At 38.4% G+C, this 14,544-nt stretch overlaps 1 protein-coding gene across 1 annotated transcript; it reads right to left on the reverse strand.

Annotated features, from left to right (window-relative positions):
* Window positions 1–718: 718 nt before the first annotated feature.
* On the reverse strand, window positions 719–13,719 carry LOC138614618 (calpain-8-like). The gene is made up of 21 exons (XM_069688154.1): window positions 13,673–13,719; window positions 12,713–12,967; window positions 12,026–12,095; window positions 11,506–11,624; window positions 11,213–11,346; window positions 10,948–11,122; window positions 9,226–9,300; window positions 8,888–8,973; window positions 7,354–7,428; window positions 5,579–5,739; window positions 4,175–4,351; window positions 3,671–3,881; window positions 3,473–3,518; window positions 3,139–3,207; window positions 2,915–2,972; window positions 2,740–2,801; window positions 2,418–2,486; window positions 2,215–2,293; window positions 1,653–1,769; window positions 1,471–1,523; window positions 719–1,189 (listed from the first exon to the last, which is right to left on the reverse strand). Exons 2-21 carry the CDS (start codon window positions 12,947–12,949, stop codon window positions 1,163–1,165), a joined length of 2,100 nt encoding a protein of 699 aa, XP_069544255.1. The 5' UTR covers window positions 12,950–12,967; window positions 13,673–13,719; the 3' UTR covers window positions 719–1,162.
* Window positions 13,720–14,544: the final 825 nt, after the last annotated feature.

Consider the following 14,544-nt stretch of genomic DNA (forward strand, 5'->3'; position numbering starts at 1 on the left):
TTTATGTCAAAAATTTACTATATGCACCATGATTTGTATATATGTATAATTAAAAAAAAAAAAAAAAAAAAGTTTGATATCTTGCTGCATTTCACAATCTGCAAAACACTTATGAGTGATGAAATCAATTAATTATGCTCACTGCAGCTTTTTGGATAATTTCTTTATCTTGTGAAGTACAAAGTAATGAAATAAAGTCCCACCTAAAATTGCAGTAACAAGTTTACAGTCATAAGAATCAAAGCTCCACATGGGGGTGCTGTGAGCTAAATGTCAGCATGCTATGAAATGCATAACTAGCAGTTAAACTTTTAACATGGTCCCCATCTTAGTTGAACAAGTTAGCATGCTAATATTTGCACAAGAGAGTAAGTTTTGGATAAATCAAAGTCTAACCCAATGATGGCGCTACATTAAAAATGAAGAGATCACTACAGTAACTCAACTCATCCTGAGGGAAAGGCTGTTCTAAATATGTCACGGTGGATCTTAGAGGTGGACTAACAGACATACAGAAACCTTACACCTTCACAAAAACAAAACACTACAACCATGAAACACAAATTGCAGCAACCCACTTAAAATGAAAATAGAAAGAGCAAAAAGAGTAACATGTAGACTGAAAGAGGTGCAGGCCACACACTGTGTTTATTTTGGGGTGTAAAAACACTGAGACACTAATTGTGGATACAAAATTTGTGTTTATGATCCATAAATCCATATTTACTTTTATTTTTTTCGTGCAAAACAAATCGTTTGTAACAAATGCACAACCCAAAAAAGTTGGGACACCTTGTAAGATGTCAATAAAAACAGAATGCAAGGATTTGCAAATCATATAACTCAATTAAATATGGGTTTGCCTGATTTGTAAAGCATCACATTCTGTTTATATTTACATTTTACACAGCATCCGACATTTTTTGGTTGTAACATGTCAGTATTACCTTGATTAGGATGAAACACACTCATGAGACACAGTCATACCGTCTCTGTGTTTCTAAAGGAAATAAGCAGCCTGTCTGCTGCTCTGCGTGTTTCTGTATTTACCTGTTGTTCAGTTTCCTCAATAATATCTCAGTAATAGCTCGTTTGTAGAGGAACACATTTTGTATTTATGGTTTCTTTCTGCTGAATCCTGCCGTTCATCTTCTCTGTCAGATCAAGTGTACATCGCGAGGTACATCCACTGTAAATAAAGGAGAGAAAGATTATTCATGTCAACCATATCTGGAGGGCAGATTAACATCACGATCACTGCGTCACAGAAAAATAGAAATGTAGTACAAGCATGACATAATCTCCTACGGACAACATCTTCAAAGATGTTCTCAGATAACTTCCATGAAAATGATGTCATAATTTATGTTCTTGAAACAAGGTCGTCTGTCTGTCTGAAGTTAACAGCTGCGCAGGTTGTGAAGGTTAAAGCCTTAAACTAAGTGCACATTTCTTATTAGCTTGAATCACCTCTTGTTCACGAAGATTCATGGTACTTCCATCACTGAGCTGTTTGAAGATTTCTGTTAGGAAAGACACAAATTCGTATTACTTCACTGTGAAACTGTGAAGGCAATGTTTAAGACGTTATGACAGAACTTCACACTTACGGCTGCTTTTGTATTTACAGTAATGGTTTTTTTTTTACTTACGCTTCATGCAATCCAAGCGAAGGGCGAGACTGATGAAGCTCTCCAGTGTCATGTATCCAGAGGAGGCGCCGTAACGCAGAGCTATCAGATTCAGAATGTCATCGCTGATCCTCTTCCCTGATTAACATACAGTGGATACGATGAAAGTATGATTTATATTAGTGCTGTTGTTGTTTATGAGGTTTCTAGCCACCATGTAAAATTGTAAAAAGAGTAATTTACTTAATTTATTTAAGATATCATTATGACAGTGAGTGCTAACACTTGAATACAGAATATAAATTAAGCTCCAAGAAATAAGGATTGTTGTTCATCTCTGCATGACATTGTTCATTTTATTTTACAATTGTAAAGCCATTTGACTTCTTGCTCTCTTGGCAATTTTACTTTACTTACAAAAACAGATTTTTTTTTTTTTTTTTGGGCAACTTGGGGGCAGAAACGAGTTGTGTAGGCAGCTTTGATATATACATCCCGTTGATATGGTGAACTTGTTGGAGAACAGTGTCCTATTTATACAACCAGCAGTTATGAGAAAAAAAATAACTACTAGATCATCTACCTGCAGCCATGACTGCATTCCTCAGCTCACTCAGTGACAGTGTCCCTGTTTGTGAAACATCTGAACGGTAGAAAATATCCTGAGTAAAGAGAAAACAGTTAGTTATGTGCTGAGGATGGAATGAGCAGTCATACATCACTCTTTAAGAAGCCTTTCTCTTTATTTTCTCATGAAATGTTTAACCTTCACTTCCTCCCTCTTACCTTGTATGTGGCAATCTTTTTCCACAGACGGATAAATTCCTCCCCATTTAGTTTGCCAGTGATAGATGTCTTTTGATCCGAGTATTAAGGAATGAACGACGTGCATGTCGCCTCACGCCTCGGCCTGACATTTAAATCTCTTTGTGTGTATTAAAACCAATAAAAGGGCAGGCAGGTTTTGGCATGTAATGCACCGGTGTTTTATTTAACTGGACTTACTGTGCGAGATTCGTCCTTTAAGAAATCAGTAGCTGAAACAGAGAAACCCAACGTATGTGTTTTGTGTGAACTAATTCAGAGTGAATATCACACAGCAGGATACATCCATCAGAGCGACCATGCTGCGACAGGCGTCGATGTTGAAGCCTCCTGATTTCAAATCTCCTGAATTAAAGTAGAAAAAAAACCATGAGGATCCTTAGTTTTGCCTAAACCTAGCCACAAAACAGTGCTACACAGAATTATTGTTTTCGTTTAGTTAGTTTTAGAGAACAAACCTTTCAGGATTTTGTCATTTAAAAGCCTCTGCAGCTGCTCAGCGTCCACTTCGTCATACTGGAAATTCAATGAAAACAAGGAAAAACTGATTAGACTCACACGTTTCTTATCATGATGATGATTACCTTCAAGTTAACCTTTTTTTTTTAAAATGTTTTTTATATAATTTCACTCTAATCAAAAGAGCAATTAAGTATATTTCCCAAAATAAGACAGGAGTTACCTTGTCAGAGAATTGACGGAACAGTGTTCTCCTGTTTTCGTCATCTTTGCCGTTTTCCGCTGGTGTGTGCTGCAAAAGATCGAGTTCTTTCAGCTCCAGATCAATGAATACACAGCATGTCACATACTGTCTGTATGTGTCATATTCTATCAAAGTAATCTATATAAAAATCAGAGTGTGGTTCAATATTGCAGTGACACAATGCTGAATTAACGTCACCCTATATATTCCAACTGGATCACAAGATCAAAAATGAGAGGATTTAACCCGTTATTATGTCAGCTGTATTGACCCGAGGCTAGAACGACGTCCTGTATTTCTACATCTCGTTCACCTCGTCTACGTCCATGTGTTCGTGGCCTTGGCCACCAGAGTTCTCACTGAGAGAAAAGACAAGAGACAGTAGATTCATGTAATTACATTTAGTTAATGACAGTTACGAATCCCAGTCCCTCATATCTCTGACATGTAGAAGTCAGATCTGATGGATGTAAGTTAGTGTTTAAAGGGTAATTAGTGAGTTCTGGCTTACTGGACGTGGGTCTCGGCCTTGGAGAGGATGGTCAGGATGAAGGAGGCCGTCTCATTTTGATTGAAGGTGGACGGCACAATCACGTATTCACCAGGCTTCAGCATCACAAACGCCATCACCTCACGTGCATTCATGTAGGTTTTAGTTTGGGTGACGGGTCTGTTCTTACTGAAGAACGAGGCTGGGAACTTCCCCCTCTGTGCCCTGTACTGTAATGTCAATCATAAACACATATTTCATCTCTTTGCAGTTCATCTTTAGGAGGTCAATGTGTACTCTGTATGAAAATTAGGCTAAAAATATGACTCACTTCTTCAGTGACCTTGGAGGAGATCAGAGGAAAGAAAAGAGGAGACGTTTAGGGACAATCAGTAAAGATCAAGTGAAATCCGAGCATCATGAAAACATGAAAACACTCCCAGTGAATATCATGAAATCATTAATTTAGTTTGACTCTTTTCAAAATCTGTTGTCCATCCGAAGTAAGACAGAAATAATAGAGAGTAATACTTACCTCAAATACCGTCAGCCCAATGTGGAGGTTTAGAACCAGGCGTCGGTTCCTCTTGTCGGGTTTTTGCATGAGAGACACCAACATGTTTTTTTCACCCAGAGTCTCGCTGCACTCACTGGACATTTTGTCAATCTTCACCCGATACTGTGGATTCGTCCAGAAGCTCTCTGGAAGGCAAAGAGGGAGACAGTTTAGCATTTTGCCATAACTATGATGAATCTGTTGATTCATTTAAAAAGCTAAAACTTCAATAGTCAACTGTAAAAAAATTAGAAGATTGCCAACTGGTCACATACAGCGCTTAATCACAATGTGGGATTGGATAAAACCTGAAATATTAACAGTAATAAATAAATAAATATATAGTGTTTGCTTAAACTGAAGTATCTCTGTGTTTTTGGATTTGTTTTTCATGAAAGTTGTTTCGATACCAGGAAAGTGTCTGTTCTGAGGCTGTCAGGGATCAAGAATGTGAAAAACAAAAAGCTAAATATCATTTCTCTGCTATGAACTCTGGTGTAAAACACTGGAATAATTACAGATTTTGAAATAATTGACTAATTTATTATCAACCAATCAATGAACATGGTCACCTCTTTAAAAAAGCTAGTATAAAATCTATCAATTAAACAATAATATAATAAAAATGTCCTATCTTAATCTATTATTTAATCTATTTCCTATTTCATCTTGTTAAATAATGAAGGAATACTTCATCTTAAAATGGAATTAATTTTACATTTGTGTTTAAATGTTACTTTTTTGCTAGTTTTGCCATTTGAGGGTCTTCAGAGCATCTTTATAAAGTTTGTTTCTTGCTTGAACACTTTCAGGTTCCAGTTTTCTTTAAAGTATTCTGGATGCATTTTTGCCTTCATTAGATAGTCGAATACAGATTTTTATATCTTTTGAGTATCAAAGTAATCCAGTTGTATGTATACCCACAGGTGCATTGCGAACTAGCTAATTTGAAATTATTTGTATGTTATTCATTTTTCAAAATGTAAGCGAATATAACGGCTAAAGTTGACACCCCGTTACAGGCCGACACACTGACCCCAGAAATGTTTAATATTTCCTGTTAACATCTTCCAAATTATGTGAACTGTACTTAAAAAAAAGTAGATCATGACTGTCAAAAAGCCATTACTTTATCTTCATATTAAGATAAGGTCAGGAGAGGGTAGGAGGGCTGCAGCAGGCTTTGCAAACCTTAATACAGATGTAAACAGTAGACAGACATAGCAAAGAGGGAGCGTTTTATCTCTATATGTTTATTAATGCTTTTATAAATGAATTTATTAACTCTAAGTTTTAAAAGCATTATTAAATGAAAATGCTCAAACTGTGTTCTGGGAGACCGTTTTTCATTAATCCAGATATTGTGGGAGTACCGAGGTTATTCATGCAGCCTCCAGCGGTGGTCCCTGCAACCCATCGGCCCTCGTAGAAGGAGGTCTTCCAGTGACAAGAAGAGTTCCCGTCAAGGAAGTCAGGACACAGGCAGCAGATGTCCAGATCTGTGTAGTACTTGCAGAAGTCTTCCAGGGTAATCCTTGAAAGCACACATTCATTTCGATAAAACATGAAATACTGCTTCATGATGGCCAAAATCACAAACTCATTGTCCATAAAAGAAAAAAAGAAAATCGATATCAATTTGTTGAAGTAAATCGTGCAATGCAAACTGCATAATTACATCATTGTTTTATAGCTAATGCCGACTTTCTTATGTAATAACATACTTAGTTTCAATGCAAATTATAATTCAATTTAGTGGGAGTGTCTTTAAATAAACAATAAAGATAGATACTGTTTGAAACAGCATCCACTGAAAATAATATATGATATATTTTACTTTTTCTTTGTAGATGCAGCAAAAAATGCGCGGTTGGTAACGTGTTTCCTTAGTTGTTTTCTATTTGCTAAACAATGTGTCAATCATACTAGCTATACCGGCAATGCCGATTTCTGATTGGAGGAGGAGGTTAAGTCCCATCCCTCCAGGTAGTAAATTGAGCAAAGAAGTGAAGATGGTATGAACAGCTCAAGACTAAACTTCCTTAAGCGAAAACTGCTGCACACGTGCATTTAAACTATGATCTTAATTCAAAGAATGTGAGCATGTAATGTGCTTTATTTATGTTTAGCAAATGATTTAAAGAGTAAACACGTTCGTTTCAGAGTTAAAATGTTTAAAAATCATAATTCATGATGACTAAAGAGAAATACTGTCCAGTGAAACCAATGAGTTCATTTGATTACTGTTGTATAACTTTAAGAGTTTGGATGTGATTTTCAGTAAAGACTGAAATTGTATGATGCCATGCAGTAATGCACTTATTGTAAGTCACTTTGGATAAAAGCGTCAGCTAAATGAAATGTAATGTAATAGTTTTTTTTTTTTTTTTTACACAGGTTAGGTTTTTGAGTTACCCGGAAAACTCTGTATATTTTGGTTTTGGATTCTCCTTGACGAAGGAGATGGCGAGCCACCTTTAACCCTGAGGAGTTGGACCAACATCACCGTTTGCTCCCCGGAGGAGACGGTCCTTCCTTCATCCGAGTGCACCGGTGTGGTAGGACAGATAAAGTCCCACATCTTGGACTATTTCTTTTGGTTGAACCTCTTTTGAACTAAACTGACTTGACTGGACCGATCTGACAAAAAAACCAACCTGTTACAACCTCAACAACTGAATCCATCTGAACGTTTGGATCAGAAGAATCCACAAATTGTGTTTTAATTGTGTGAAATATTTGACATGTTGATAACTTAGAATGAGAGTTTGAACAGAACATTTGTAAATAGTTTATGTTTTTATTTTTTACAATTGCAGTTGAAGGTATCCCTGCAGCTCCAGTTGTGTCCAGTTGTGTCTGTTACAACCTCTCCCCTACAAATGTAGACACTGGCACTATATCAAAATATACATTTGAATATACTGTTAACGCTGTGTTGGTTGCATACAACTAGGTAAAAACTGACTTTTCACTCTTTTATGTACAGATATTAAACAATCTGTTTCAAGTGGTTTGACTGATTAGAGATTTTTACACAAAAGTTGTTTTTTATTTGTTTGTTTTTTGCTGACATTTTGTAGTTGATTCTCTTTATCTTAATTAATCCTGCAGTTTTGGAAATGATTGTTTGACATGACACGCTTACCAAAACTCTCCATTGTCCTGGACTGAAAGGCACATGTCTCGATCTTGAGGACTCACAGTTTGCCACAGAGGCGACCTATAGAGAATTTATCAGTGGGGGGGGAAAGAGGAGAATGATATTGTTATAAATCCCAATAATTAAAATTAGTATAACGTATATGTGGTGGCGGGGTGTGGTTCGCTCAGCTGCAGGGGCTGGAGAGTGGGAGGAGTGGTTCAGGGAACGGTGCCGGGCAGGTGTAATGAGCACAGCTGAGCCGAATGTGAACTGATGAGCACAGCTGAGCTGGATGTGAACTGATGAGCACAGCTGAGCTGGATGTGGACTGATGAGCTCTCCCCTATAAAGGGAGCAGGGAGAAGGAGGCTGAAGAGGAAGCGGTTGCACGAGGACATTGGTGTATGGGCCGAGCAAATAAAAGCATTTTACACCTGAACGTGCGACCGAGCGTGTCATCTGTGTCCAGGAGAGACCCCGGTAGCCCCAACCTTGCTACAGTATATTTTTTCTTTAAGTATGCATGATACAGATATGTGAAATTATGGACATCTCCAGTTGACGAAGTGCCTGTAAGTCAAGCGCTTGCAGCAGATTTCTTTTGGTTCTTTTGCAAGAGAGAGTTTGTTGCAACAGTTTCACGGCCAAGCCACAAACCATCTGTAAAATGATCTCTGTTAAATTAATTGACAAGAGAATGCTGCGCTTTCCAAAATATACAACACTGTAACAGTTGAAAACTGTCCATTGTTTGGTCGAACTCCTACAAACCAGAGTCGCTGCATCGAGGAACGTGTGGGATTGTTTTTGGACCTCTCCCATCACATCTGGCATCTTTAAATACTTTCTATAGTCTGCACTCTTTATTCAGTAAATGTGCAATATTGCACTCCTTTCAATGCCTTCAGGCACTTGTGTCATTAAGTGGAGCTCCAGTGGAGCGTTTGACAAACCAACAGATTCCACAGCGGTTATTCGGGGAAATGTGTGATTATTAGCGTAATTATAGTTCCATGGAAAGGCTTAACGTTGTGAAATCCTCTGCGTGTATGCTTTCATTTGTTTCAGTTGGCAAAATGTCACTGTCATTCAGAAGTGAACACTGCCCAAACAAGTTTGTGAGATCTCACGGGATTATACTTCACAGACCACACAGCTATTTTCTCAAACTACAAGTTATGTAAAGACCCATGTTAGATTGTGTTAAGCTTTGGTTACGTGAGAAGCAATGCAACTGTATTAGCCTCGAGGTGTTGTGCGTTCTCTAAACAAACAAGTTGACCTTTTAATTCCATCACTCAGAAACAGCTGAAGCGCAGCTTTCCTGTTTTTCTCTGAACTGATGCAACCAGTTCGAGATTATAATTGCAACACAATTACAGAAATGTTTCTTGTGGCTTTAATCAAAATATCCTTTAGCTATCACGAATATCAAAATATTCAGTAAAACTCTGTGATATTTCAGCATTAAATAATCTCAACATTTTATCTCCTAAAGCAGCAAATCAGAGTCCCTGCGTGTCGGCGTCGCGCTCACCGATCACTCCAGTCTCCTTTCCACTCGGTTTGGCCCCAGGGGTTCCACAAACGCACCAGGCGGACCGGCTGCTCGCGGCACATCATCTGACCATCGACCATCACCAGAGAAACACCAGTGTCACCACGTTACTACATTACATTAATAGATCCTGCTTTACAGTAGAGGCGCACATTTTATTAACCTAGAACTTGATAGATAAACTGAATTGTTTTTGGCGTTAAGCTTCAGTAGAACCTTTAAAAACATACTGGCTGCCGGTAGAATAACTTCTATTATTACTGTATTATCATATACTTTCTGCTGCAATACCTTTTTAAACAAATGCAATTCTTTACCTGTTTCACACCTGTCACGGTGTAGGCGTGGCCTTGGACCAGTCCATTTGGTAACACAGTGTTTTCAGATGTCTTCTACAAAATATAAATATACAGAATATAATCGAGTAGTCTTGTGCAACACTTAACAATTCAAAAAAAACAGCATTTGATTTTCTGTACGTTATTAATCAGTGAATTAGCAACCATGTTCTCCATATATATATATATATATATATATATCTATATATATATCTATATATCTATATAGATATCTATATATATACTTACTGAAGTGATCAGTCTGTGTCAGCTCGATAAATTTCACTTGTACAGAAATTAAATTAGATGAATTTTGCTTTTATTTTGCCTGGATCATTATTGGAAAACAAACATTTGCGGCAGAAGTTTGTCAATAAGTCGACTTGCTGACAAATGAATGACTTCTAAAACTTCCAAAATAAGCCAAATGTGGAAATTATGTACAAACTCATTCAAAACAAACTGCATTAGTGTATGTGAAGACCGTGTGCACTGGAGTAACTACTTCCACGCTTCATCAGAGCAGATCATGCCTCACATTTTTCCACTTGACTTTCTCAGAAAGAGAAATGCTGCTTCTGTCTTGTTTGAGATCATGTACTGTCAGGAACTTATCCAAAACAAACTCTAAGAATGCAAAGACGCTGTGGAGCCACTTCGAGTTCAGTGTCGAAGGTTCAGATTACTAAACTGTACAGTATTTTGTCAGTATTCCCACCAAAAAGTACTGCAATGTATTTAGAGATTTACTCTCAAAAAAAAAAAAAGGAGTATCTTGACATTTAAACTTGACATTCAATTGCATTCATCTCTGTTCTCGTAAACTTGTCATGCATCCAACATACTTTCACTAAGTATTGTGCACTGCTTACTTATGCTTTAATTACACAAATTAAAAAGCAGGGCGGTGTTTCTTGCTTCTCACGAGCCTCCAACTTTTGCGTGTTTAGCCATGAGCTGCAATCTTGTATACTCGGTTACTACATTTCCTGAAAGACGTGAATGTTTCCACTTTTTTATTTATTTATTTTTTTTACTTAATTTAAATCCTTGTAGAGTTTATAAAAGTTATATCATAGAAAACTCTGTTAAATGCTGTTTTTAAATGTCAGATTTCAGTTTTTACTCTGTTTAAAGTTCCTCCTCTGGCTTTGATTAAACCCCTAAATTTGTCTCTTCTTCCTCAGATGAAACTCTTCACCTCATGTTAGTACGTGTTGATCTGTAAAGATGCCAAGAGTCTCTGCTGCTCGCCTACAACTCGAGCTGGCAGCCAGAAGGTATGAAAAGCGCCACCGTGACGGGATTGGTTCCTCAGGTATGTGATGTATTAAAACATGGCTGTCTGAATCTGTATTAGCGATACGCTGCAGCTCCAAAACAGAAATGCTCAGCTCATTTTATATTTTGCTTGTAATTCTGTCTCATTGTATTTAAAAACACGTGGACATGTTAACAAAGTTGATTTGCGCTGGAGGAGGTCTTTGAGGGTGACGTGGTGTCACACTTGCTGCTCTGTATGTACTGAAGTATGTTTGAGCCCAGAACAGACTCAGATGGACATCAGGTGTAACCGTGTACAATATGCAACAGGTGTGAAATCTAGTTCTACCAAAATCAGCAAGTGTGCCGCTGTTGAGGATATATGAGGGCGGCTCAGGGAGATCTGTGGGGGTTTGTGTGGTGTATATTTGTACTCACGCCCTGCGGTGTGCCACAACCCATCAGTGAATTTGATTGGCCTGCTCTACACATCAGTTCCCACAGGTCCGGAGGAGCGTCGGACGTCTCGATGCACATGTGGACCCCACCGGTGAAGTCCACCAAGGCCTCGGCAGGAGTCCCAGCATTCATGTCCGAGTAGGAACCGCACACCCTGACACAAGGAAGCGTGAAGTTACTTTCACGGACCTCCCAAAAGTAAGTACATTTTATAACTGAGAAGTAATACATTGGTTTTCCATACTTGGCGTAGGCTTTCTCCAGCAAAGCAGGCCAGAATTCAGTTGGGTCTTTGGAGTGGACAAAGATTAGTCTGCCATCGATTGTTGGCAGCTTGTCATCAATGACGACATCCACCCATCGTCCAAATCTCCAGAACTAAACCGAGACAAAAACAGAAATATGATGATACGATGCTTATGGCAGTGGAACTTCCCATCTTACTCTCAGTAGTTTTTGAAATATCGATTCTTCTCTAAAATGTACAGAAGCAAATCAAGCTGCTGTCACTTCTATAAATGACAAAGCGGTATTTACCCTGAAGTGGAACAGCCCGCAGTAGTCGTCATCAAATGTTTGGTTAGAGGGAACAACTTGGTCCATGATGTGATTCTGGAACGTCAGAGCTCCGATAGATGCAAGAAACCAGCAGTTTCCTGAGAAATAAGTGGACAGATGTCGGAATGATGGATTACGACATTTCATCTTTTTTTCGATGTATATAACAGTTGTTTTCTCCATTTTAAAGATATATTTCATTCATGCAGTAGCAGGTTCTGCAGGATCACCTGGATATTTCTTGTCAAAGGCTTCACATGAAGTGGTTAAAAAGTCAGTCTTACCTGCTTCCTCGTGCGTATTAAACACAGTGAATACAAATTACTGGGTGAATTCACTGTGATCCCGGTGTTATTTTTTTAGCTATTTGGACATTCAACTCATTATACACACATCTACTTCAGTCCGCCTGCACTTTATTCTGTTTTCTGCCTCTTTTCTGAACTTGCATGGTATTGATGGAAACAAGAGATGATAGTATAGAAAGCAGTTTGCTTACCAACCATGCCTTGACCAAAGTCAAACCTCGAGACCCCATCAACAACAAAGGATGGATTGGGGACGACTTTCTGAAACAGCAGAGACAAGTTGTAAACAAATCCTTGACATATTTAACTTTATAAGTTGATCTAGCAAACGCGCCCCTCGGTCCACTCGAGGATACAGTGTCAGTGTCACATTTGGCCTCGTCTCGCTGTGAAAAGTAAACGCATGTATGACCAAAAGAGAAGAAGAAAGTCATTTCATAGAGCTCAAATGAGAAAGAACAAAAAGTAATAAAGTCACAGGACTTTCACCCGTACAACTGGTGTCAACGTAGATTTCTTTTAAGTAACGCAAGATACATACAGAATGTATTTAACTTAGATAGCAGGCGTAAAGTAACCCATGTTAAATATGTGATGTTATTTAAGCAAAATGACTTATTTTTCCACAAACCATGATCTTTTTCTAACCTGAATCAAATCTTACTTTTCACAGCTTAGGCAAGCAAAGCGTGACACTGACACGGTATCCTCTGGTGGACAGATGAGTGCATTAAACTCTATGGCGTGGTATTGAGCTGCATTTATACATGCAGCATTTACAGACACACAACAAAGGTGCCTAACCTCCAATCCTCGGCCCAACCGAACCCTAAACTCCAACCCTAAGTACAATTCATTCAAATAGACACAGTACTCACCGCTGGTCTCAGCCACACCACTTGGGCCAGGTCGGACGGCGTCAGTAACCCTTGTCCAATTGATCTTCTGTCAGGGGGGAACATCTCGTCGATGTATCTCACCTGTCGGATGACACAGTACTGTTTCAGCTGCTGGAAGTCCTGGTTGTGGAGCTTCTCGGGGTTACTGATGGTGCCATAGCCATCTTTCATGTGACGAGCGTTGATGATGTTCAGGCACACACCCGGCGGAGGCATTGCTGCAGGTTTTGAGAGCTGTGCAAAACAAACAGAAAAGTGTCCATATTAAACTTTTTTCTTAATACCCATTCAAACTGCAAAACTCCCCTTTTCAAATACTAAGATGGAAACAGCAGATTCAGCCAGATATAACTATAGCATCACACAAAAAACTAATTTTTTGCTCTGAAGTCTTTTTTTTTTCAGCTCTAAAATAGAGACTAAATAGATCAATAGGAGCTGATATTTATCCTCGTACTAAAATTTGTTCTCCACATGGTTTAATTCTGAGTTTGAGAATTTGAGAAAGGTGAATAGGTTTCTCAAATTCTCAAACTCAGAATTAAACCGTCATTTAATTTGTATTTATTCTGCTCATGGTAATGCACAAAATTCAGTAGAAAATATAAACAGAAAAGCGATTTACAATCAAAACACAACTCGACACAAGTGCCAAAGAGGAGAGATGCATTCACTGATTCTAGCTTTGCATTATACAATATTTTAAGTTTATGTTCAGAAAAATCAAGGACTCAAGTAGAATTTTCTTGTTTTAAAAATAACTCATTTCAAGAAGTATGAGTGCAGCCCACCTGCACATCTGATCTCCCAATGTTGTCATTCATGTCACACAAAAAGTATTTTTTTAGTGTCTTAAATATAACAATATAGACTTTATGACAATACTAAGTGAACGTGTAAATTAACCTCTTTAAAATGTAAATGACATGAAGCTCTTACCTCAGCTGCCACAGGGAGTAAGAGTTGAGTCTGGGTGGATCAGCCAGTGTGGGAAGAAGCTCCAGAGCTTTTATAACGCCTGCGAACGCCTCAGGAGACGGTTGTCAGCAGCCGATGTTCCTTTGCGAAGCCGCACCTGAGCCGAACTTTCACTCGGTGCTGCCGCCTATCGTACGCAGACAGAGACAGAAAAATAGCCTTCAGTCAGACCGGCGGTCGATGTGGCACTTCACCTCCACCTAACCTGCACATCTTCGCAGGGTTAAACAGAGAGAGACACTCCCACTGATGCACAGCAAAAACTAAGAGGATGATTGGTGCATTCAGGGTTCTTGTTTTGTTTTTGTTCAAGGACCATCAAGAAAACATTGTCATGTTTGTGTTTTTAACGCAGTTTTCAGGGTGGAGGAGCTCAGATTACCAAAATCAAACAGAACAGGCTCAGGGTATTGAAACACACCAAAAAAAAAAAATCAAGTGCATTACTGAACTCGCATGAATATCCTTTAACAAGGTTTTCTGTGTCAAACCACATTAAATTGAATCGTTTACTGTCCTTACTGGTGTTTTATCTCATGAGTTCATAAAGTTATCTTTTGGTGGTCCACAGTGTAGTGACATCTTGTGGACACACAACTGAATATTACTTTGAAGATTACTGACTGACTTAAAGTGAGAGTATAGTGACCAAACTTAATCTATCATTCTTCATTAAAGTAAATAACTTTATAGGATAATAGTTGCATCTGTATGATGATTTTGATGGGAAGAAAGTCTTCAGGGAATAGGTGAACAATTGAAGTTAGTAAACACATACTTAAATATCATTACAGTTATTGTTCCTCTTTGATGGCAAAAAAAGAAACAAATTG

The sequence above is a fragment of the Brachyistius frenatus genome, unplaced genomic scaffold (genome assembly GCF_029030835.1).
Source record: "Brachyistius frenatus isolate BFR_SWC_R1_liver_20210118 unplaced genomic scaffold, ASM2903083v1 Contig_534, whole genome shotgun sequence".
NCBI classification, from domain to species: domain Eukaryota; kingdom Metazoa; phylum Chordata; class Actinopteri; family Embiotocidae; genus Brachyistius; species Brachyistius frenatus.